At 44.9% G+C, this 25,050-nt stretch overlaps 1 protein-coding gene across 4 annotated transcripts in view; it reads right to left on the reverse strand.

Moving 5' to 3' along the window:
- The window catches only part of GOLIM4 (golgi integral membrane protein 4), a 77,434-nt gene that overhangs the window by 10,361 nt on the left and 42,023 nt on the right, over nucleotides 1–25,050 (reverse strand). The window contains exons 2-12 of one of the 4 annotated variants that reach the window (XM_055307877.1): nucleotides 20,565–20,639; nucleotides 19,154–19,203; nucleotides 17,825–17,878; nucleotides 16,327–16,477; nucleotides 12,769–12,851; nucleotides 12,154–12,237; nucleotides 9,147–9,305; nucleotides 6,513–6,866; nucleotides 4,478–4,689; nucleotides 3,690–3,769; nucleotides 2,181–2,290 (exon numbers count right to left, since the gene is read on the reverse strand). In XM_055307877.1, the coding sequence (XP_055163852.1) occupies nucleotides 2,181–2,290; nucleotides 3,690–3,769; nucleotides 4,478–4,689; nucleotides 6,513–6,866; nucleotides 9,147–9,305; nucleotides 12,154–12,237; nucleotides 12,769–12,851; nucleotides 16,327–16,477; nucleotides 17,825–17,878; nucleotides 19,154–19,203; nucleotides 20,565–20,639 (1,412 nt within the window). Of the gene's footprint in view, nucleotides 1–2,180; nucleotides 2,291–3,686; nucleotides 3,770–4,477; nucleotides 4,690–6,512; nucleotides 6,867–9,146; nucleotides 9,306–12,153; nucleotides 12,238–12,768; nucleotides 12,852–16,326; nucleotides 16,478–17,824; nucleotides 17,879–19,153; nucleotides 19,204–20,564; nucleotides 20,640–25,050 lie in introns of all 4 variants that reach the window. The other 3 variants (XM_055307876.1, XM_055307879.1, XM_055307878.1) reach the window with 3 other exon arrangements.

The following is a 25,050-nucleotide window of genomic DNA, read 5'->3' on the forward strand; positions in this document are numbered from 1 at the left end:
GAGGAGACAAGGGGCTAAGCCAAATGCAAGCACTCAGTTTCTAGCGTGGAACAAATTTCTGTACAACACACACTACCATGAAAGAGAGACACTGCAGCAGCCAGGGACGGGAGGAAACACACACACACACACACACACACACACACACACACACACACGAGCTAACCCAGTCTTCAGCAACGAATCTTGAAAAACCTCTCCCCCGCCCGCCCTCCCGCACAGCAGCTCTCGGGTTTGCTGTTCCACAAATGCCCTCACGATACCAACCTGAGAATCATCTCTATTTTCCTCCTCTCAAACTCCCAGGGTACCTTTCAAAATAATGCATGTCCTCATAGAGATTCAGATTTTAAAACCCGAGCTGGGCAGAAACGGTAACGCTTGCGGGAGCTTCTTGATCACTCCAGGGTCACCAACAGGACACTTAGCTGAAGTGGCAAATGCTGCCCAGAGAGGAGGCCTCAGAGTGAGATTTGGTCTCCGTCGGTGTTCTCCGGACAACACGATTCTATTCCAATCCAATTCACCTCGGAGCCTTGAACGTGGTCAAGAGCTCAGCGCGCGGTCTCGCCGACTTATTGTGCGCATCGCCCCCGGTTGTACACTTCTTACAAGTGCAGATGACACTCTTCTTGGGAATATAGAGTGACAAATCATCACCTTCACACGACGCCAATTACTCCACAATCTGTTGTTGTAAAGATTTCTTTTTGTGCATTATCGATAGTTCGTGTGAAAGCACGGGAAAAACGTAACACATTCTCTTCGGGAAAAAAAGTACCCAAAGCTTTTGCAAGGGCCCACGAAACGTACACACCGGGTCCAGCCCTAACCAAGTAATAAATAAAGTTGAATAGGCAAGGTTGTTCCATCCAAATCAAACGGACGACCAGTTATAACTCGGTGAAGCCAGACAACATTTTTTTTAATTATATAAAAAAATTGAAAATAGATGAGACAGAGAGACAATTAGACTAACACTTTCTAATTAAAAGAAGGAATGGGAGGAAGGCCACCAGTGTGTCCTCCAGAGCCTGTCAACCGCTGACGGGAGAGTCAAGGGTTATAGTCAAGTAGCCAAGGTACACGGCAGGCCCCAGAGGCCGGTGCCTGGAACAGGCGTCCTTTTGCTGCCCCTCCATCCCTCTCAGACAGGCACACCTGCTCCCCTGCCGCTGTGACTAGACTCTCGCCCTGTCACAGTCTCTAGCTGTGTCCTGCTCTCTGGAGCACCTGCTCTTTCCTGAGCAAACTGTCACAAGCGCGGCTCCAGTGACCACAGAAGGACTGTGCTTTGCCACAGCCTCGCACACGTAGAAAAGTCACCCGGGCACTTGAGGTGGCTATCAGGAAGCTTTCCCAATGACTGTCACGGAGCCATACGGATCCCTCTTTCCATACAAACAAGACCCATATGACAGCATCGACTGAATTTCACAAGCACAGTAGTTGACTTACTAGCACAAGAGGACAGGAGAGCTACAGTAAGTTGTAAAACGCATCTACGCACATGCACGAGAACACACTCACTGGACACTTGCTTGCCTGGTCGGGGTCCTCTCCCAGGAAACACAAAGAACATTCCCTGTTAGTAGGTCTCTACCAATTTATATTCTAATTCTTCTACAGCCCCATGGTACCTGAGCAGTTTTGTCTTTTTTTTTTTTTTTTTTTCATTTCTCAAGCTACACGTCCCCTTACCAATGTTATTAATTAAAATGGTCCCTGCCTGCTGGGAGATGACAGTCACACGACACACACAGTGCTCCAGCGCGCTGGTCAATGGGCCCCTAATGGTCAGCTTCCTTCCTCCAGTTCTCTAACTCCCATTATTGCTTTTTTTTTTTTCTATTCTAATCTTTCAGAATGACTGCATATTTCGAGCCTCTCAATATTGCTTTTCTCAGTCTCACTTTTACTAATATAGAAGTTGGCAGAGGGAAACTCCTCCTACGTTTTCCCAGAACAACTTCTGGGCCGGTCTCCTCACACAAGCACCCTCGGTTTACAGTTAGCGACACTGCTTATGCCATCACACAAGCCACCTTCCTTCTGCGCCAACATAACAGACACATCTGCAGCCGGAGCTGGAGCCAGAGGCTTGGTGTCAGGCAAACCTTCGAGTTTCCTTCCCGCCTTGGGGGCTTCCAAGTGTGGTGACCAAGAGAGGGGACACTTACATCTGCCTCAGACTCCAGATCGGCTTCGTGGGGCCCGTGATCTTGAGGCTCACGTCCATTCTCTGGGTCGTCCTCTGCTTCATCTTGGTGATGGTTGTCCCTCTCATAGGCTAGCAAATCGAAGGGACTGACATCAGTGCAGGTGAACCGGACGGGACTGTGCCCCTTCACTCCCAGAAAAGCCCCCAGTGGGCTTTCCTCCAGACCACTTCACCCAATCTCTCCTCCAGAGAGGCTAGTTCACTGCAAGGCATACATCTCAGCTTTTCTGAATAAAACTATGTTCCCTTCCCCAGACTGTGTGTCTCAGGAGACAGCGTGGGTAAGCGATGCCATGCTTACCTTCTAAAACAAATATTTATGAGGGCAGCTGCATCCCCCCCTCCTTGTGATGCAAACGATAACCAAAACTTCCTCACTACAGGAAAGCCCAGTCCACTGGACGCTGCTGCTATTATCAGCTGATCTGGGGTACCACGAGAGGAAACAGCAGGGTACCAGAAGAAGATGGTAACGTCTCAGGAGACGGAAGAAAGAACAACCCCATCTGTGGAGCTCAAAGCCAATCTAACCCATCCTGTGTGGTCTGATATGGCAATGATGAGGGCGGCCACCACACAGATGCATCTCGCACACACATTTACTTGCTGCTTAAAGCAAAACGTAATTTTTTTTTTCGGGGAGAAAAAAAATTTCCATGAAGGAAATTTAGATAAGAGCGTACAAAGCGAAGAACAAACAACTTTTTAAGTAAGTTGTGAGAGGAAAGGTTAAGTATATAGAGGGTATTTAGCTTACAGAAAATAGGGATGCAAGGTAGCTTACCATCAGGTTTCAAGTGCACCAAGGGATGCATTAAATAAATAAGAGAGCAAACTGTTCTCCCGTCTTACTGATAATGGAACAAAAAAGCTTAAAGTGCCGTACAGGGGGACATAAGGAAAACAATTTCTTGAGTATAAGGGCTATAAAATATCAGAAGAGGCTATGCAGAGAGTTTGGGTAATCACCTTCTTTTAGGCTCTTTTAAAAAAAGGATACCTGTCTGAGTGTTAGAGTTGCCAGAGAGGCTACTTTCTAGTTGTTACACAGCAAGTGATATTTGATAAATCACACAGGAGCCGCTCACCACCACTGAAAGCTACTATTGCCTTAATTTGAAAGACTTTTAAAGGCAATGATCCAAAGGCTTTCAAGGTAAGGTGAAAATGGAGCCATCTCCCAGAGTACAGCAGCCCGGGGATAATGTGTCAGAAATAACAGTTCTGTATACAAAAAGCCTAAACGACAGGAAAAACATCAGAAAGGAAATACATGATCTCGAATAGTCTGGGCCACCAACGAGCACCGTTCCGGAGGACTGGCAAAAACCTAACACCGACAACAAAAAAAGACACGCAGCACACAGACCTCCCTTGTGTGTACTCACACGTGCCCACTGCACTGAGTCGATAATCTGATTACCAAGTAATCCAATTAACATATGCATCATCTAAGAAGTCTCACCACCTCCTTCCTCTTCTTGGATGCCCTGGTCCTCCGCGCCCTGGACGATATCATGATCCATAGCATCGTAGCGAGCTTGCTGCCTGTAACGGCACAAACATTATCAGTCCAGTGACAAATTAAGTAGCACAACTGGCCATAAGTCAGTTAAATACCTTTAAATATAAAGGTAGTAATAAACACATTTTTCCACGTTTTCTTAAACAGTCAGATTTTTTTTTTTTTTTACACCTTTTGCTATCAGGCTTCATAAGGATTCCAGATACGATTTCAAAGGATGCCTTGAAAGAGAGAAGACACCTTTGAAGTGATGAAGTAAAATACAGTCATCACCAAACCTGCTAGGTTATTTTGAGAGCTACACTAAGCTTAGAGACCTAACATTTTTAATGGGGGGGGGGGGATCATTTATTTAAAAATGTTTAAAAAACACTTATTTTAAAAATTAAACATCTGGACGTTTAACTTTCAAGTCGACGTCCTGCCCCAGCCAGGGGAGCCCCTCAGGCTCACAGGTAACACACACACAAAGCTACTGCCACCTGCTGATGGGATCAAGGGGGGGGTGTGTGCCCAGGTCATGATCCCAGGGTCCCGGGTTCGAGTCCCCCGTGTTGGGCTCCCAGCTCAGGGCGGAGTCGGTGTGCAGAGTCTGCCTCTCCCCCTCCCCTGTCCCTCCTGTGTCCCCTCTCTCGCTCACTCTGTCTCTCTATTAATAAGACCTTCAGAAATTAAAAATAAGTAAGGAGGACACGGGGCGGGGCGGCTGCCACGTCGTGGCCAGGAGGTACCGGAGCTGCTCGGGGGGCCGCGGCCGCCCGTCCTCGGGGCCCGCCTGCCTCTGCCGGGCCGCCCCAGCCAGGAGCTGCTGCTGCCGCTGCCTCCACGCGTGGCCCTGCAGCCTCTGCTGGCGCCCGGCCTCCTGCTGCTCCCTAGGCCGCTGCTCCAGCTGCTCCTCGGACGCCGGTCGGAGTCTGGTGGCCGGCCCGGCCGAAGGACGCACCTGGAGGACAATGAGCTGGAGCTGAGCAAGGCATCGGGACCTCTGGGGCGCCTCCTCCTCGTTTCTCACGACAGGCTCAGGAGGCAGGGCCGGCGGAGCGAACCCCTGGAGTCAGGTGAGTAGATGCAAAGGCCCCGGGCGCCTGCCTCCCACCCTCGATCGCCCGGAGTGGCCGGCGTCCCGGCAGGTGTTCAGTGTGCCCCCTCCCTCTCACGAGGAAGGGGACACCACAGAAGAACGCCGTTTTGGACCGTAATTAAGTGTTATGTTCGCAAGGCTCTGCCGTAAAAGCAGGCGCTTGGGTACCTCACATTAACTGGGACAGTGTTTCCAGGAAGAGTTGAAGATGCAAGGATGCCAATTAATACTAGGAGTGCAAAACCAATCTCAGGCTACCCTGAGCCAAGAAAGAAGAAAAGAAAAAAGAAAAAAGAGAAAAGAGGAAAAAAATGAAAGAAGATAAAAGGAAAAGAAAAGAAAAAAAGAAAGCCAATTTCAGATATTTGTGGAGAGACAAAGACCAAATTCTTCAGGACGCCAGGGTGGTGGGTGGCTCAGCACTTGAGCATCTGCCTTCAGCTCAAGGCATGATCCTGGGGTCCTGGGATCGAGTCCCACGTCGGGCTCCCTGCATGGAGCCTGCTTCGCCCTCTGCCTGTGTCTGTCTCTCTCTCTGTGTGTCTCATGAATAAATAAAATCTTAAAAAAAAAAAAGTCTTCAAAGAAAAAGAGAATGCATGAGAACAAAGTACCTTCCAATGAAAGGAAGAACTGATGCAGGAATCCTTAAACTCTGCTCCCCACTGGGCTACCCACCACTCTCTCCTGCCCACCCTCTCTCCCAACCAACACAAGCACAAGCAATTTTCACCAAAGGAAAGAAGGTGCAGGGGTGAGGGAAATCAAACCGACGGGGGAATTACTTTGGAAGAAAGCTATGAGGGACACAAGGCTGGGAGAGGCTTCTCCATGCGAAGTGCGCAACAATGTGGAAGTACAACAGAGGCCTTTGCATCTACTCAGCCCAGAGCCTCAACCAGCTTGAAGTCTTAGAGTCTGAGGCCACACAAAGCTTCAGAGTCATAAATAAAAGGTGATCAGCATCTATGGAAAGGCCAAGTAGCCCACTGCTAGGTATCGGCTTAGAGACAGCAGAAGAGAGACAGCCCTCTGCGTTCAGTGTTGCTTCAAGTTCTTTTAAAGTATGATGTCTCATAAAAATGGATTTTCTAAAGGGAAAAAGCCTTACTTCTGTGAGAGGGCAGGCTCTGTAGGGGGAGCCGGAGCAGGGACTGGTTAAACATACTCACCCAGTGGGGCATCCTTAAGTGCTAAGATCAGCCTTTTGACAACTTAATAACCACCTTGATGATGAATGTGCAAAAGCCAACCTACCATTTGATAGTAAATGAACAGGGAGAGGGAGGCTTTTGAGTCTAGAAAATGAGACCCTTCTCGGCCTCAAGATGCCCGTGGGACTTGAGCACATTCTGGGAAGTGCCCAGTCAGGCGCTCATGCCTCCTCCTACTGCTCAAGGAGGGGAGCGTGATGCTCCCTTGTGATGTGCTGCTCGCAAAGAAAATACACACACCAACAGCAGCCTTCTCCTCCCACCGGGCATCTTCCTGAGCCATGTGAGCAGCAGCCACGAACATTACAATAGAAAGCTTAAGCATGTGCATTCAACGTTTAGTGAAGTCCCTCAAATTTTATTTGGGAGACTGTCAGATATGGGGAGGCGTTTGTTTACAAGCAAAGCCACGTTCCCTATCCCAGCCGACAAAACATCATCCTGGTGGACAGGAAGCGGATGACCTCTTACCTCAGCCGGAGCGTGACCCCCTAGAAGGTTGGCTTCTTCTCTGGCTTCATGCTGTTCCTTCCATTCCCGATGCTGTTCCTTCCATTCCCGATCCTGCTCCTCTGGAGATGGATCGTGTTCCTCCTCCAGATGCTCAGCCTGCCCGACCTGCTCCATCGCTTCCTCTTCCAGGGCCTTTCTGTGCTCCTCTTCCACCTGCCGCTCCTCGGGTTCTCGGGGTTCCGCGTCGTGCTGGTTCAGATCTGCTGGAGCCTGAAAGTCTGCCTCCTTCTGGGTGGGAGGGTAAAGTTTTGATTCTTCTGTTCTCCTGGGAACTGTTTCATGTGTCTGCCACGCATCACTACTTCGAGACACCTAGGCCAAGCACATCACTGGAAATGACACTCTTCCATTTTGAAAACAGTGACATAATCTCTACGGGGTTCAACATAAGCAAAACCCTGGCGTCTAGAAGTAGAGAGCCATACTGAAAAGTATGGCTGCAGTGGAGTCACTTAACGCTTCTCACTGTGTAATCTCACTTATAAAAGAGAGAGAACATAAGCAAAATTTCATCTCAGAAACAATATGGTTAAGTAGCTCAAAAGTAAAGCCTGCAAGTGACCACATCTCAGCAGACCCTTCCCTCAAAAGCAATCTAACTCCCGTTTCTCCTTTAAAACAAAAGGAAAAAAAAAAATCCCTCAGCCTTCAAGTAATGCAGTGTCTATGTCACCTGCTTCAATGTAAATTCTGTTTTCAATAAGGATTTGAAAGAGTGGGACACCTGGCTGGCTCAGTTGGAAGAGGGTGCGACTCCAGACCTCAGGGTTGTGAGTTCGAGCCCCATGGAGGTGTGTAAAGATTACTTAAATGAATAAAACTTTTAAAAAAATTGTGATTTGAAAAGAGAAGGACAAGATCAAGTTGAAGATGAATTGGGTTTATTTTTTATTAACTAATAAAAAAAAAAGAATGCCATTACTAATAGATGCCCACGGTAGCTGCAGATAGTGATTAAACCAAATATAAGAAAATATTTTTTTATGTACTAAATAGCATTTCCTCGTAAATCAGAGGAAATATTTTGTATTTTGTATTGCTAATACAGAAAAGTCAACATAAAAAAAGGCATATCTTTTTACAGAGAACTCTTCTTCTAAAATTGGTTGATTTAAATGGATTTTCCTGGATTTAAAGTTTCCGAGATTTCCATGTGATCTTCATTACTTAGAAAAGAGGGGCAAAGAAGAGATGATACAATATCATAAGAAAATATATCACTCCTCCCCTCGTCCAATCTTCATTGGTCAGACTGTTCTTCCAAATTGAAATAAATGTGAAGCCCTCTTCTTAAATTAGCAGAACTATAACTGAGAAACTGGACTGATTAATTGAATGAATGAATGAGTGAAATGAATGGAGGAAGAAAGCCCTCTCTCAGACATCTGAGGACAACTTCTGGAGATATGTCTTACCAATGTCCTCACATACCTGGCACATTTGACCTAATACTGCCCTGGCTTTATACAGAATATTTCTCTAAGGGGCCCTAAGTGCTTTCAGATACGTGCCAATTCTCTCCACAGCCATTCCCATGAGAAAGGTGACAGCAGAGAACTACCAACCCCACCTCCCAGATGAAAAAAACTGAAGGTCTAAGGCATTAAAAGATAAATTAATCCAGTAAACTGGTAGTGAGACCAGGAGAGAGAACAGAACCAATTCCCAGGCCAGGGATCTGGTCATGTCTTCTTAATAGTAGCAGACAAGGGTCCAGAAGGACACAGAAGGTCCCGTCTGTAAAGGAATGAAGGCTTCCATGAGGTCCTCTCACAGCAACTGAATGATTCCCATAAGATGGTAACTCAGGACACAGCTCTCAAACATTCGCTGTTAAAAACAACTTCCTCGGGGAGACACATAGTCCTATTTGCCATTTTTATTATGCATGTGATTAAAACAACAATATGTGAGAATTAAAGATAAGGATGACCCTACTTTGGATGTCCCTCCTATAAGATAGTCTTCAGCAAGCCTCAATTTTTATGAAAAGCAGAAATTAAAAAAAAAAAAAAGGTGGATTAACAGACTAGCACTCATACCTTTGATAGCTTTATAAAGACCTCTTAAATACAACGTTTGGCTTGTTCTGTGTGGACCCAGCACTGCATCAAGTTCAACTGCATCAGCAACTTCAACACTTGAGTGGGCTGTCAACACCCTCATGATCATTCAGTCTTCTCACTCCACCCCCCCAAAAAGCCAAACGACAAGAACAACAACAAAAAGAGGTCAAAAAAAAGCTTCAGACACAACAGCTCCTTCAAACCAATAACCCACCTGAATAAACAAAGCCAGTAAAGTCCTTCCCAGAAAACACTATAGCAGGAGTTCTCAAAGCGTCCTCCCCAGACCAGATGAATCAGTCACAAATGCAAATCGTCAGGCCTCATCCCAAAATAACTGAACTGGAAATTCTGGGCTAGGGCCCAACTATCTGCGTTAAAACAGCTCTGCTGGGGGCTCCGATATACGTGCAAATTTGAGAACCACTGTTGCACAGGAAGAGGTGGCAATATATAGAGCCGTTCACCTGGTGACAGCATGACGGGGAAGTGACCCGACCGTGGAAGAGCAGTTGGCGCCTCTTACCTCCCGTGGCTCTCCGGCTGTGTTCTCCCTGGCTGTGTTGTCGCCTCGTGGAGAATGTGTCACCTGGGTCACATTCGGCTGCTCTGCTTGTTCTGGCTTTCGAAGGCTTGGAATCCGATTCAGAGTATCTTTCAACTGTTTATACTCTGCAACTTGCGTCTGTGTATACATTGCACAATCGGATGCCAATTGTACAATGTGAGGAGGGAAAGAGACATGATCGTTCATGGATGGACATTAGGGTTCACTGGAAGCCTAGGCTAAGATATTTTACCTACATACAAATTAGGAAAAATATGCAGATTATTTCCATGCATTAGCTATTCTTACTTGGACATGCTTACCCATTTTTAAGCACATGCAAATGAGAATTAGACATCAAGGGAACAGAGAAAAAATATCTAAGACAGATGTTAGTTTCTCATGCTATGTTAAACAGTCAGAATTCTTATAAATAACTTTGTGGTATAAGTACCATTATTCACAAGGCAGTTTGCAACCAGTGTTATAGCATTAAAAAAAAAATCTGTTTAAAAATTCACACAATTATATAAATACAAGCGCAGATATCTTTTACCAAATTGGTCTGAGTGATGTTTTTCAGTGAAAAGGAATCCGAAGTTTAAAATAAGTAAATATATATATAAATCGCTCAGGCCACCTCCTTACCCCCCACCCCCTCCATCAACCTGTGCTCAAATAGGGTCCCTCACTCTCCAGAAGGCTTCTGGTATTATGCTCTGCAGATTTAGGGAGGCAACAGCGTAGGCATGAAATGAGCCTAGATTTTTATTCCTCGTTGTGAACCTTCCCTCTTCTAAGGTGATAAAGGTACTCATGTAAGTATTAAATACAATATACTCATATGGGCGTATCTGTGTATATGTGGTGCAGTGTGTATGTGTGTGTGGGTGCACAATATTTTTCATACCAGGAGCTAAAAAGGCAGGAAAAAAAAAATCAAATACCTTAACTAAGAAAATCAATAGACACTGCTCATACTTAGCTCATCATATGCACCAACACTGTTGTCCTAAAACAGAGATTCTGTGTGTGTAAACACACACCTACATAGACACACACACAAAAACCACAGAACTCTTTTCTGGACAAGTTTCCCAGACAGTGCGCACAACAGAGCAGCTGAGTGGAGGCTGGAATCCAGCTGGCGCTCCCGCTGCCCCAGCCGTGCACCCTGGCATAGCGAGTGCTCTTCCACCCTGACGAAGAGGGGCCTTTTAAAATTCTTTTTCCAACTCACACAAAGGTGAAGAAGTTTTCTTATGAAATCTGTCTCAGGGGAGCGCTTCCTTATAATTCGTACAAAGGTATGCCGCATGGCTAACAGTGAGTGGCCCTTATCCCAGAGATCTATCAAAAAACTTGCATGCCAACTTTGGAGGTCAAAGGCAATCTTAAAAAAAGACATCTGTCCACATAGTGATACTTTTAGTAAATATTTCTTCTTTCTCCCCCTCCGAGATACATATTTGAAAGCAGTTATGCCGCAGCTCTCAAACATTAGCATGCACTGAGAATCATGAAGGATCCTGTTAAAAGTGCAATCTCCGGGGCCCCCATCCTAGGAACTATGACTTGGTAGGTCTGGGACAAGGCCCAGCTAACTGTGATGCAGGGAAGTCTCCAAAAACACCAGCTTATGAGTTATCCGTGACCGTGATGTCAAGAGGACCTAAGCTCTAACCTCAGTTCTGGTCGCTGATCTTAGGCCAGCTATTTTCCCTTTGACTTCCTTGCATTTGGTTATAAAAAAGGGCACAATGCTATAAAGTAGACTGCGAAAATTAAATAAAATCCTGTATGAAAAGTTCTTATGATGATCCCACACACACTGTAAACTCAAATTCTATTTTGTTCTTGCTTTCCACCACTCGGCTACATTTAAAAACTGGGTTGTTGCTTAGTCTGAGATTTGTGGCCATCACAGCACACAGAATATTCAAATCGGTTTGTCACAATGTTTGCATGAAAAACGGCCTCAAATAAAGTAATACTTGGTAAAAATTGTATAAAGAAGGTTTTAAGTGAAACAATCTCCTAAAGTCCATTTAATTTGTACACGTGTAAAATAATATCACGCAGCTATAGCTTCATAGGGAAATATTATATCCAATGACTACCTTGAAAACAAGTCCCACAAACACAGATGCTACAGCCTGTGAGATGGGTCAGGGCCCAGCATGTTATGCTTTTCATAATTTTATAAAGACAAAAAATAATACATGGTCTCCTGATTAAGGACAGATAGCTGGTTTTCCTCTTAATTCTTTCCACAGAAGAAAAGTGCAAACCCAGTGGCTAAGCTAGCCATTCCTATTTACTTGCATCTCCTTAGAAAGCTGTAAAACACAGTATGGTATCGCTTTCATAAGCTCTCCGACACCCGTATTCGTGCGCTTGCACATTCAGTGCATAAGCACGGAGGGCCTGCTCTGTGCCAGGGGCTGTTCTAGGCTTTGAACAAACAGAATTTATGACTCCTGTTTTTCCTTCTCCACTGACATGAGGTCTCTTATTTTCCATAATTTGACCAAGAACACCTAAGGCTGGTCGTAAAAGGAGCGTGCGTAGGCTGGAATATGGGAGCAAAGGAGGGGGGAATGGAAGAAAAAGTCTGACAGTCATGTAGTTGGGAGCTAGCATCATAAAATCCTGTAGATCCTAGAAGAAGAGTCACCACAGGTCAGAGAGTGGCAAAAGACCATACAGATGGGACCATCTCTGGGATTTAAACAAGCATCAGCCCGTTGCGTGTAGGGCAGAAGTGGTCACAGGTACCACGCTACCGGTGCAAAACCTCATCAAAGGCTGATTTCATATTCTCTTGATTGAATTTCGAAAGCATGCATGATCCTCAGGATCAGGAGAGCTGTGTGTCCGAAGGAACTCACTCAAGACTGGCTTGTCAGAGACCACATGCATAAAGGAATTCGGAAATGTTAAGCAGATTGCGACAAGAACCCACAGAGGCTGCTACCCTTCTAACCTGTGCAGCCGCTAGTGCACTCTTGTGGTCTTCCAAAGTCACTACAAGCTGTTCATGCTCCGAGAGTAAATTCTTATGCTGTTGCTACACAAAAAAGAATGTTACATGTTGAGATTTAGCATTCCCAGACAGATTCTTCTTCCGCTGCTGACAGTGGTACGAACACCCAAAGGCAGCTTGCTTGTCTGCTTGTCTGCTGTTCTGGTGACACTTGCTACGTTTAAGAAATCGTCGGAGAGAGAGGACGATAGTAATGTAGCATGCCGAAACCTAGAATGCGCTACACCTAAGTATCACAATCCTTTACAATGAGATCAAAACCAAAGGAATGAATATTTCATTATTAATAAGCCTTGGCAAATGAAATGCTTACTACAAGGCAACCACCTAGCCAAAGAATCGTTTCACTACTAATGAAAACGTTTGGATTTTTCAGACCATCTTTTAGCTTACAGGGCAGAAGTGGTCAAAGTACTGGGCACATTCTAGTTTATGCAAAGCCCAGAATAACAGTGTGGATTTGTAATGCAGGTCACTAAGGGGCTGACTGGTCAAGCCATTTTACAGAGTAAAGCAGGCCAATGCCAAGCAGTCAAACGCTCCGTCTTGTTTTACCTTGACGTCTTGAAGCTGTGTGTGCATGTCTTGGTGTGCTTTCCTTAGTTGTCTGTTTTCTTCTCTCAGATTGTACACGGTTTCTATTTGCGGAAAAAAAAAATCATGCATAAAGCCTTAGGATTTTTTTTTTTTTTTGGCTTTGGATGCCACTATTTTCATATCTAAAACTTCACATAACGATTTTTAGGATTTGTTTTGAACTCTGATGCCCAATCAATGACAACTGTATCACTTTGGGATGTGGCATGGATTCAGCTTAATATTCCAATACAATCTGGTTCAGGAGTTTAAATACTTTTAAGGAAGCTACACAGTGTGGAAGTTAAGGATTTCTAATTAGTCAGGAGTTGAAAATGAAGGATTTCTGTCAATAAGCAGGTCCTCAGGAACAAAGAGTAATGGGCATGGACGGTATAAGATTTGAGTCTCTCCACAAATTAAAAAGAAAGTTATCAAAGAGTACAAATCCTTTTTCTCACAGAACCAATAATCTCCACAGACCCCAAAAGGTACTTCAATTACAAAGGCAACTCAAGAAATGAAGAGACAGAGAGAAACCCCACTTACCTGTTTAAAAATTCTAAGTATATTTTCTTTCTCTTACTACTGACTTCCTGCCTGATGCAAATTCCCCCTCCAACAGCGACAGGACAGTTTTTTCCAGGGCAACAACGTGAGACTATAGCTGCCCAAGGGAAGTCCTATAATCTCTCCCATCTCAAGCCCACTGCTCAAGGAACAGCCTCAGTGACGTAAAGATGCCAGGCCTACCTCTCTTACCCTCTTGGTGATTTTCTCACTTTTGCTGTTTCTGGACACTGGATGTTATAAACTGGCAGCCCCAGAGCTGAATCCAACTCATTTTCTATTTTTTTTTTTTTTTTTGGCCCTTGCAGTCTTGCAGTGTTGGCCTATGCAGAGTGTTCCACATTTGAACCATTTAGAAATCAAGGATCTGGGTCTACTAAGATCTGGCAACACGCGGCCAATTCTCACGTGACAATACTCAGCAGAGGTTGAATGGTGGCAGGGAACATTCTAATTCATTTTGCAATGGGAGACACCTCTGAAAGTGAAAGGGGATGTCGTTAACGACACTGCTGGGACAGGAGGTCTGAGACTACACTGTGCTGGGCAAACAATCCCTGAGTGGACGTCACCCCCTGCAGACAAAATCCTAATTCTCTGCAGACAAAATCCTAATTCCCCAGCGCGGCACTCAGCACTGAGAAAAGTGTCCGTCACCATCTCTTACCATATTTTCTGCCCACTTTTACTCCTTTAGGGTCCCCGCCTCGCCCCTGAGCTTTGGATTGCTGACTGGGTGTAGGGGAGAGATCAAGAACAGGTAGGAAAGGTTTTGACTCAAAGGTCAAAATACCACTGGGAATCAAGGGGGAATACCATGGGGACTGTCAGCGCGCTGTTAGCTGGATGAGGCTTTAGGACACACACACACACACACACACACACACACACACACACACACACGTGCACTCAATACCCAAACTGCTAGCTTCTAAAGGAGTTTTCGATCATAAACTCAATGGTGGTTGCTTCTGTGCCTTAAATGTATTGCCCTTGAGTAAGTTCTTTAACTTTATGAAGGTTTCAATTTCCCCATTTGTTAAATTAGGCTAAACACAATGCCCGGCTTACAGGCTGTTATGAGAATTAAATAAAATAACCGCACGAAGAGTTTCACCTGGTCCTGGCACATGGTAAACATTAGCTGAATGTCAGCTATTATTATAACAGGGAAGGAAAAGAATAATTATCTAAGCTTATAGGCTACTGGCTCATCTCCCTAGGGAGTCTAAGCTCTCTCCTGGCATCACACTGAACTTTACCAGACACTACCTGGATTATAGGCCTGTTGCCACTACTGACCTGCCTCCATCACAATAGGCTTTAACTTACCGCCCGCAGCTTTTATCAAAGGATCATAATTGAACGGAAGTGCTGATGGAGGAACTGGTCATAAAAGTGCCATCAAAGCCATTGTCACACCCTACTGTTTAAGACCTCTCAGAGACCTCTCCCAAAAACTAACGGATACTGGAAATACTGTTCTCTCTCCCCCCTTCTCTCTCTCTCCCTCTCTCTGTTTCTCCCTCCCTTGCCCCACCCACAGGGTAGGTACACTCTCTTTCTGATAAGAGGCCCCTAACTTACTGCATTTCCCTTTCTGTCCTGGCTGCCAGGAAATTTAGGCCAGGTTACGAGGCTTAAATTCTCTTAGTACGCAGAACTCACGGAGAGGTGTCCTCCTCTTTTCCACGGTTCTGATTTATAACCTCTACATATAATTTGTTAAAATTTTACTCTAAATGCCCTTTGTTTCAAAGAAAATAATACCGAGTAGACGTAAGAAGACAGGCTTTATATTACCTTTGTGAGGACTTTTCTCTGTTATCTTCATGATCTCCACCATGTGCCCATACCACCAACAAGCCAACCAACGCCCCTGCGTGTCCTGCGTGTCCATAGCTCGTGGGTATTATCGGCTGACACCTGGCCCAGATCTCTCAGGACCATGTTAACCCTCTGCAATCTGCCTCAATGGCTACTTAACTCTCATGTGCCTTTTTGTTATAACTTCTTATTTTGAAATACTTATAGAAATAACAATGAAAAAAAAAAAAGTACGGAGAGGTCCAAAGTACCTATCACTCAGATTCCTTCCCTCTATGACGGTATCTTATATAAAATAAAAATAGAGTTTGGCACAGTATAACTAACTGGACCATAGACGTTCCTCGGATTTCATCATTGTTTTCACGAGCACCAAGTGACTTTTTAAACCAACTGTCACACTTCAAACTTATTAAGCACCTGGATAGTTGATTGCAGAATATTTCCCTTTTTTCCAGACTTTACATACACTCAGAGTGATACATTTGTTTCAGAATACCATGAAAACACCTCATGCTGACAGTGATCATGTATCAGAAACTGTCCTAGGTGCTTTACATAAAACCCTGCGAGGTTGGTAACTTTTTTTTAATATCCCAGTTTGACAGATGATGACGATGAGGCCCGTGGTGATCATACAACTTGCCCATGGTTGTAGAACCGGTAATTGAAGAGGCCAAGTCTCACCAGGGCAGTCTGACTCTAGATCCTGAGCTTTTCCAAGCTACTACTAGGGATCAACAGGTAGTCTTCTTGGTCCCTTGGAGACTAGGAAATGCACGGGGCAATTTTGATCATTGCACTGAATGTGAAGCATTGATGGCATTTTGTGGGTAGAGGTCAGAGATACTAAATATCCTACAGCACACATAAAAATGGTCTTGCCCGATGTGGCCAGTGTGCCCCATCGAGAAACGCCAAGTACGTACTCTATCCTGTTTCTCTAAACAAACCCAAAGAGATAAGGATAAATGTGACATGTTACAAAGAAGCACCTGCCTATAAATAGCCACATGATAAATGTGAACCAATCACCATGCAAAAAAAAAAAAAACACAAAAACCAAAATTCTATGGCTTTACTGAAACATTACAGGAGTAGTTATTTCCATGTAAACTAGCTAATCAGACTTGCAAATACCTTTTAGTTTAGAAAGTTCTTGTTCTTTCTCCTGCTGTAGCTGCAGGTATTTCTGCTTATGGTCATTAAATGTCCTACTGAAGTCTTCTCCTTGTCTGCGGTGTTCTTCCTCCAAGTCGCTGTGCTGCTTCTTCAGCTCTTCGTGTTGACTCTGCGAAGATGAGAACCTGAGCAGAGATGCACATTCTCGAAATGACACCCCAGCTGACAGCGCCTCAATCTCCCCCCCCCCCCCCCACCGACAGATGAAGCGGGAGGCTTTGTCTTCCTCAGGCTTGCTGTTAATTTGGGCAGCTCCCCCTCCATTTCCCTCACATTTCAAATCAACTGTTGGGGATCCTGGCCAAAAACAATCTTCTCCTCAATTTTCAACGTCGGTAAAGACAACAAGAAGTTAGATGTCAGCAAGGAGAGAAGGGGAGGGGAAGGATCCGGGGCAACTCCCCGGACTCACACTGCTGTGGAGACAGGGTAAAGCTAATGGAAAAATTATCCTTCTATGGATATTCCAGACTTCCTTTTTCAATCTAATGTTTTCCCAGCAACATTTTTTATTTCCCTTTTTTAATTTTCAGCCCTCCGGGTAACCCAGTTTAAAGAAAAAGAAAAAAAAACAGATTTCCTTCCCTTTGGGAGAAATAATACATTGTTTATAGAATGATTCTTATTTGCCCTACTTCTGGGTCAGAACACCATGCTGTGGTCACAGTCTAGAAAAATCCCACGGTCTCCAAATGCTTAAATGTGAAAGGACAGTGTGCCTTAATCCACACACAGCTTTCTGGATAGTAGGAACGGTTCTGGCTTCAATAAAAAGCACTTGCTCTCCTGATATGGGAGGAAAGACAACGCCAAACCAAAAGTGAGGCGGAGGAGGAAGGGGGGCTGGAGGCCTAGAGATCAGGGCATGGTTTCCCTGCTGTGCAGAACACTGGATGGCATCCACTCCTCTCTTCTAGCTTGACAGAAAAAATGAATCTCTCCCCTCCACTCACTCTCTTGCTAAGTCTTCTTGACACACAATAATGAGTTTTACCCCAGAACCAAGGAAGGAGAATCTTTAAATATAAATTGTGTTCCTGGGGTAGGTGAAAGGACACATTAAGTATCGGTAACATGAAGGAGGCGTTTCATTGTCTGCTGCCTCTGGTGTGCCGGGGATCACAGAAACGTCTAAGGAAGACCACTGTGAGACATGAAACAAGCAGACACAAACAAAAAAAGCCTTAAAGGATAAAGAGAAGAATAAAATTTTAAATGAGGTGACCAGACAGACTGATTTACAAGAAAATGTATTAATAAGCTGACCGTGATTTTTGTAACTGGGGTGATTAGAGGAGGGGACACGTCACAATTCTACATCGTGTTTACTGCAAATGTGACTTTAATGTTCCACGTTACCACACAAATCAATCTTCTGTAAAAGCTTTCCCTGATCACTTAAGTTACTCAGTTAATTCTTTCATTCATTCATGAGGAACAACATCAAATGACTCACTTTCAACATCTGATGCTGCACGTTCAACGCACTGTATCTACTATTGGAATCTTGCTGCAAATTGAAAAGAAAATAGTTAACACGATGATAACGATTCTGGCTCTCTTGCTAAACTAGCTTAAAGCACTTAACAGAAGAATTCCATTTATTTCACTCATAGAAGCTATGATGAATGTCCTGCTTGAACCAGGACGTCTCTAGGGCCGGCTCTTTATTTAATGGCAGGAATGAAGTTTTAACATTCCTGGAAGTTTGCTAGACTTTAGTTAAAGAAAAAGCAAGGCATGGCTTCATAAACGAGCAGCTTGGCAGGGCCCTGGAAATGATTTATGTCCCCTCTCAAGTTGCGAAGAACCAGGGCTCAGAGGCACAAGGCACTTGTCCCAAGACACAGTCACTGCGCGCGGCTAACACCCTGTGCCAGGGGCTCCGGGGGGGGGGAGGGGGGGGGCTGTGGCGATGAACCAGCGAAGGCCAGGCCAGGCCTCACAGGCTTTGCAAGGCTTAAGAAAGGGGAGAGAGAAGGCGCTTTCCTTCCCGGAGCTTCAGGGGGTACAGCATTCTCCATCTATCACTCTACCCAAATGAGAATCTATTTCACAGACTGAAGAAACTGAGAAAGGATAAGCAATAAGCAGAGGGCAAGCATTTCCTTTAGAAGTAGAGCCAGGACTGAAGCTTGCGTCTGGGCCATGTTCCATCCAGTGGGTTCATCTGTGTCCCAGCAGAACATGGTTACACAAGGACCCCACATATTTCCATTGTCCACCACACCCCCCCGCTCTATCCCACCTCCAGCCCAAGGACACCCTCAACCCTTTAGAGGTGGGTTTTTCCCCCATTTTTTTTTTTTTTACAATTCCTAAAATGAACTGCAATTTTGCTCCATCACTTTATTTTATTGCTTTACTCTTTTACTTGACAGAGAAACTGTGTTACGAAATGCACAACAGAAAGCACAGTTTTAGTTGGGGCTTTTAAAAGTAAGAGTTGAAAGCGGACAGCCTCCAAGCTATGCAAGGAACGGACTCTTCTCGATTTCAATACCCCCAAGATGCCAATGGTTCACCCAACCAATGCTTATATGATTTTCTTAGAGTAAGAGAAAAAGTTGCTTTGGTCCAGTTAATTTGGACTGTGCGACAGTAATGTTGTGGGATTCTTTTAGCAGCAAAAAATAAATAAATAAATTACACACACACACACACACACACACACACACATACTCCAGCCCTATAGTCCTATGATCAACATAGTAAAAGATTTTGCCACTGTTATTTCCCTCTCTTTAAGTTTCATAAAATAATTAAGAAAAAAACCCCAACTTACCCTTCCTTTATTTAGTGTTTCTTGTGCTTCTAACTTATAAACAAGAAAATCTAGAAAATAAAAAAAATGGAGAAAATAGGGTGTAATTAACTCATTATGGAATTTTTAAACATCTAAAAGAATAAAAGCACATTTTGTTCACACTTGTGGAAAATATTTTAGGTTTAAAAACAATCGGCTTGGTACCCTACTTTGTTTTGCCTCTCAATGCTTTAGAAAGAGTAGGAAAAAAAACTATTATATAATTTTCAGCTTTATTTTAAAGCTGTACATCTTGAATAAATAACGTATACATTATAACCAATTAGTTAGAAGTGAATTTATAACGGGCACTCTGTGATTAACTCTCCTTGAAATTAAGGAGAAAAAAAAAAAAATGAGGCACATCTGAAGACAGAGATGATTTACTGCTGTCCACTAGATGGCATGCTAAAATCATTCAGGACTTGAAAAGAGAAATCCAGCCACAGAAACCATCTCTAATGCTCTTAAGGCTTTATTATCCACTAGATGGCTCTATAAAATCACTCTGCATTTAAAGACCAGGAAAATCCAAATCCTATCAAAGCATTTTAATGATGCTAAACTCCTCTTCTTCATACAGGCTTAAACCGAGGGTCAGTCAAACATCCTAACCCATCCTGCCCTCCCACACTCCCTCCCTCTGTCCCACGCCAACATAATGAGACAAAACACCTAACTTATATTTCCTCACAGGATTTCACAATACACGAGCAAATAAATCAAACGAAGAATGTGGATGATTTCCAATCACGAGCTGTATAGAGCCTATTATGCTTTATGGAAAAATTGTGTTAAAAGTCAATGGGTTGCCCAGTGCCTGTGCTAGATGCTAATTTTCCAAATTGAACCAATCAGCTGTGCCAACAAAAGCATTCACAAGATAAAAACAAGTGTGTAACTTAAAAGACACCCTGCAGAGAAAAACAAAAGAGACACCATAAGACATGATCAATGTATTCTGTTGTAAACATAGATAAATGTCTGTATGCCGGTGTATGTGTATGAACGTATAAAATGTGTCATATTCCGGGCAACACATGCTGTTACTTCTCGGATATCTATGGCCAGAATTTTCGGGGATGAGGGACATGTGTGTGTAATATTCAGAGTTAAAGCTGTTTATTTCTGATATAATATGTGTAACCAATACTATGAACCGCCGCAAGGTGGCAGCGAATGAAAGATTCGGAATCCAGTCTTAAGCAGGAATTACCGTATTGTTCAATGCGTGACATACTGCTTGACTTTCTCTGTCTACTTATAAAACTGACTCGGGGCTGACCTGAGAAAGCTCTTAACAACACCAAAGAAATAGTAAAGCAAGCACGTGATGTTTCGAAGAGGAGTATGATAAAAAGACAGAACACAAACTGCATTTTATATTTACCTTCCTTTGCTTTTTTATGTTCAAGTCTTTCCTTTTGCAAGGATTTCTCTAATCTTGATCTGTGTTCATACACAACTGAAAGAAAAAAAGTTAAAATTTGTCGGCAAAGAATTAGAAACTCTAAAGTAAAGGTAACATCAAATTTTCCAAACGGGGGAGGAAAACACTTTGGGGTCTTCACGATTGAAATAAAAATGTATACATGTTTAAGTTCCACGTTCTGGGTTAAAAAAAAAAAAAAAGCCACAACAGACCTAATTCTGAGCTGACTTCTGCACAATCCACACCTTTGAAAACAATACTCTGAAAGAGGCTTCCTTCCACCTTCTTTTTCCAGCTCCTTCTCCTGCTTCTCAAACACGAGCATCTGTCGAATACGAGACGAGGCTCCACGTCTTCTCCTGGGCCAATGTGTCCACTGTCTGGACCTCTCCCACCATGTGCACGGCGGCTGGCCCCACAGCTCTATTTCTAGCTCCCACCTCCCTTAGTTTGCTAGAGACTCCGGGGCTTTTCCACCTAGCTACCCCCTAAGTGCTGCCAAGTCCACGGGATCTGAACCTGAACGAAGGCCGCACCCCCACTGGCATGAAAGAGACCGTGTGTCTCCCCTACATCAAGGAAAACACAGTGAGGGAGCCACAGAAGCCAAGAGGGGAGGGACCCTACGGAGAACCTACAGACGTCAGCTTCACATCTGCAGGAAGCCAACAGCAAAGTGAGGTCAGGCTGGAAGACGCCCCTGGACTTGGCCTGTCCCCACCTGCCCTGTCTACTCTGAAGAGCCAGCGATGCCCAGGGAAGAGAGAGGTAGTCTGGATGTCCTACAGGGAAAACAGGGACGAGGAGCTCAGCAGAAGTCTCTTCCCCACCTCGGCCTTCACATCTACAGCCAACAAGAGCTGGAGGAGTGGGAAAAGCTTTACTTTGGAACGAATAAAATAATTAAATGGCTATTTTATTTCTATAATAAAATGTATGCAGATGGACTAAACCAGACATAATACTTACTAGGCCGAGACTGTGTTTGTGGATACAAGTTATTAATACTTTTTTTTTTTTTTTTTTTTTAAATCTGAGATGTCAAGAAGCATCCAGGTCTGTGCTAAGATTTCATTCCGGGACCGAAAACCCAACCTCACAGAGTGGTTTGTACAGGCCAAGAAGGGTGAGGGGGGGAATGGCAAAAACTGAATTTCTGGTGTTTGCTTTGAATCCTCTGTTTGTGCAGCATTATGGTCACATATGACCTCAATCCCATGCCAAAATAAGCCAAACCTGTCATTTGGTTCATCTACCAGCCTCTGGCTTCCCTTGGCTACCCTAAGACACAACTGAATCACCCATCGCTGACTCGCCAGATACAACACATACAACTGCCTGACACTACTGGCCATCCCAAAGCGCCGAGATCACAGCAACTCCACCCACCCACCCCCACACCTGCTCTAACTCCTTGTTACTTGAAGGGATGCCCTGTCCCACCTGCCCTTTCCCCAGTGTCACAGCTGCCAGTTGCCAGCCACTGCTGTCCTCCTCCCAGCATGCCTGCCATCTCCTGGGTCCTCGGGCTTCTCCCTACCCTGCATGTCTCATCTTGTCATCCCAGAGAAACCTTCCATTCTCAGGGCTCCCTCTACCACTACCACAACCCCTATCTCTACTCACACCTCTAACATCTCTGGGCACAACTCTCAGAATGCCTACTACCACCCAAACTGGCTCGGCGTCATCCCCTGGCAGCGTGTAAGCCTCAATCTCAACTTCCTCGTCCTCCCCAGCCTCCCACAAGTCATCGCAGCAATCCCTGCCTTGGTCTTTTTTTCCACCAGTGTTCTGTTTTCTTTGCCAGATGACCCCTTCCCCCCAGTGCTATGGTTATAAAGGATCCAATACAACTTTGCACGTATTGAGCCCCTACTATGTATCTGGAAGCACACTATGAGTAGGAATGCGAAATGAATCGCCATGCGCCTTGGCCATAAGCAGCTCAAGTGTAACACAGTGGACAGGGGAGGTAAATTTTAAATAATTAGAGCTAAATACACTTAGCACAATAAAAGCATATTTAAGCCCAAGGAAAGTCAAGGAAGAGTCCTGGATGGGAGAGGGGTGAGGGAAGACTTCTCAGAGGTGGTCATCTCTTGGCTGGCTTTGAGAAGGAAGAGCAATTCGATAGAAAAGCGTGCCACGGGAGACAGGCACCTCTGGAAGACATCACAGGGACGAAGGCACGGGGGTATGAAATTGAGCTAAACGTAGCTGTACTCTAAGCTTGCTTGTAAGTCCATTGTTGAGAAATCACATTTTTTCCCCCAGATAAGTCTCTATGGCAGATAAGTCCATCTGCCAGTGTCCAAACCCTACTAAAACCAAGAAGTTCCTTGAATGGGTACTAACAGTATCATCTGGAATGATGTTTGGAACAAGGCAAGGGAAGAAAAGATTAGGCTACAGAACCTGAGCCAAGCCCTAAACTGCAGGCTCATGGACTTTGAGAATTTCAATCAGGTGGGAAACATTGACAGGGGAACAAGTCCGTGACGGTGCTATCATGACATCCCAGAGGCAAGAACAGGATGCCCCAGGCACACCTGAGCTCCCCAGTGGGTAGGAAATATCCTGCCTCTCCTCTAATCCACTGGCCAAAGTTCCCAGGTCTGGGTAGAGAGTCGTGGGAACACAAACGTGCCCGGTACACTGGAACTGTGGTGCACTAGCTGGATATGGGGTAGATGATTTCAGCAAGCGTGTGCACCACTTCCAAAGGAAACAACAGGGAGAACTGTCAAGGTCTTTTTCCAATGGAACTGCAGTGGCAGAGGGTGTGGGAAGGTCTTGAGGTTGGGGGACTGCCAAGGAGGTCAGGACCACTAGAGGGAAACAATTCCAGCCTAGAAACACCCGTGAGGGGGCTCCTGGGTGGCTCAGTGGCTGAGCATTGGCCTTCAGCTCAGGTCGTGACCCCGGGGTCCTGGGATCGAGTACCGCATTGGGCTCCTTACATGGAGCTTGCTTCTCCCTCTGCCTCTCTATGTCTCTCATGAATAAATAAATACAATCTTTAAAAAAAAAAAAAGAAAGAAAGGAACTTCCATGATTTTAAAAGACAGCAGCAGAGCCAACAAGACAATTTCGAGAGTACCGCTCACCACCTCAGACTCCCAAGTATCAGACCTTACTGTGGAATAGAGGGGAAGTAACGGCGGGGGAAAGCTGCACTTACGAATCACAATCCTGCACAATCCTCTACTGCAGCAACCACTGGCAATCACTTTGCAAACTTGCTGTGGCAAAGGAGTCTTGTATGGGACTTGGTAAGTGGGTAACGATGGTCTTTGCCCTGGGAAGCAGGGTTATTTCATCTCCCGGGAGAGTGGAGGGCCCACTGGATTGCAGCAGGCAGAGAGGGAGTCTAGGGGATGGGGTGAGAGGGTGGGAGGCTGTGCTCCACTCCCTCGGTCTCTTCCCCACGTCGCAGTCAGGTAGGTGATGTGCCAACAGCTGGCCCAAAGTGCCCATTTATCATACTGAGTCACACAACCGTCTCTCGACAGTTTTACACTCAGTGGGAATTTACACATTCCACATCCTAATAGCAGTGTTGTCTCAAGAGCCAGAGGATCCTAGGACACTCCGTTACAAACTTTCATAAATACCCTAAGCAGATGCTACACAACGACCACGCAGCCAGGACGCGTTCGTGGATCACAGTCAAAATTCAAAGGCCGTGAGACACCTGAGCTAGTCAAGGATGAATAAAATGACATCGCTCATCAATAGCAAGATCTGAGGCATGAAGAATGTGGTTTTGCAAAGGCAGTAAAAAAATAAAATAAAAAATAAAAAAAATAAAAAAAGATGTGATAAACAGGAATAGAGGATGTACGTACACACCATGAGGTGATTGTACTATTGATATTATCCAACTCAGAACTGGCCAAGCCCTTATTACATGGCACTGGCTTCTCACCCCAACGTAAAGTAACTTAAGAGTGCAGAAATGGGCAAATAACAAAAATAAGTAAATAGAATAAATGTAAACAATTTTTAAAAAATAGCAAAAAAAAAAAAATGCAGCAATGGTTTCAGGCTGAGGAGGAGGCGAGAGGCAGGAGAAGTGGGGTTCCTTCCCCGAGTTCCAAGAAGGGAAAACCATGACAAGGGGAGCCTTAAAAGATCTATAAGGGAAGGGGAATGGGTCGGTGAAAATTTACCCTCGGGATTGCAAATTCTAGAAAGAATGGGCGAGGGAAAGAGGCAGGCAGCAGCCTAATGGTTGAGAGCAGGATTCAAACCCCGGATCCGTGCCTTCTGGGGCGAGCTGCTGAACTTCCTTGCGCTTCGGCTTCCTCACCTGCTGTGGGTGAACAAGGGGAGCATCCACCCGTGAGCGGGTTTCGTCGGGGTTACGTGAGTGGGTCACTTGCGCCAAGTGCACAGAACATGAGCTGGCACAGAGGAAATGCTGGGGCACCCCAAGATA

This window comes from Nyctereutes procyonoides, unplaced genomic scaffold (assembly GCF_905146905.1).
Source record: "Nyctereutes procyonoides isolate TBG_1078 unplaced genomic scaffold, NYPRO_anot_genome, whole genome shotgun sequence".
In the NCBI taxonomy this organism is placed as follows: domain Eukaryota; kingdom Metazoa; phylum Chordata; class Mammalia; order Carnivora; family Canidae; genus Nyctereutes; species Nyctereutes procyonoides.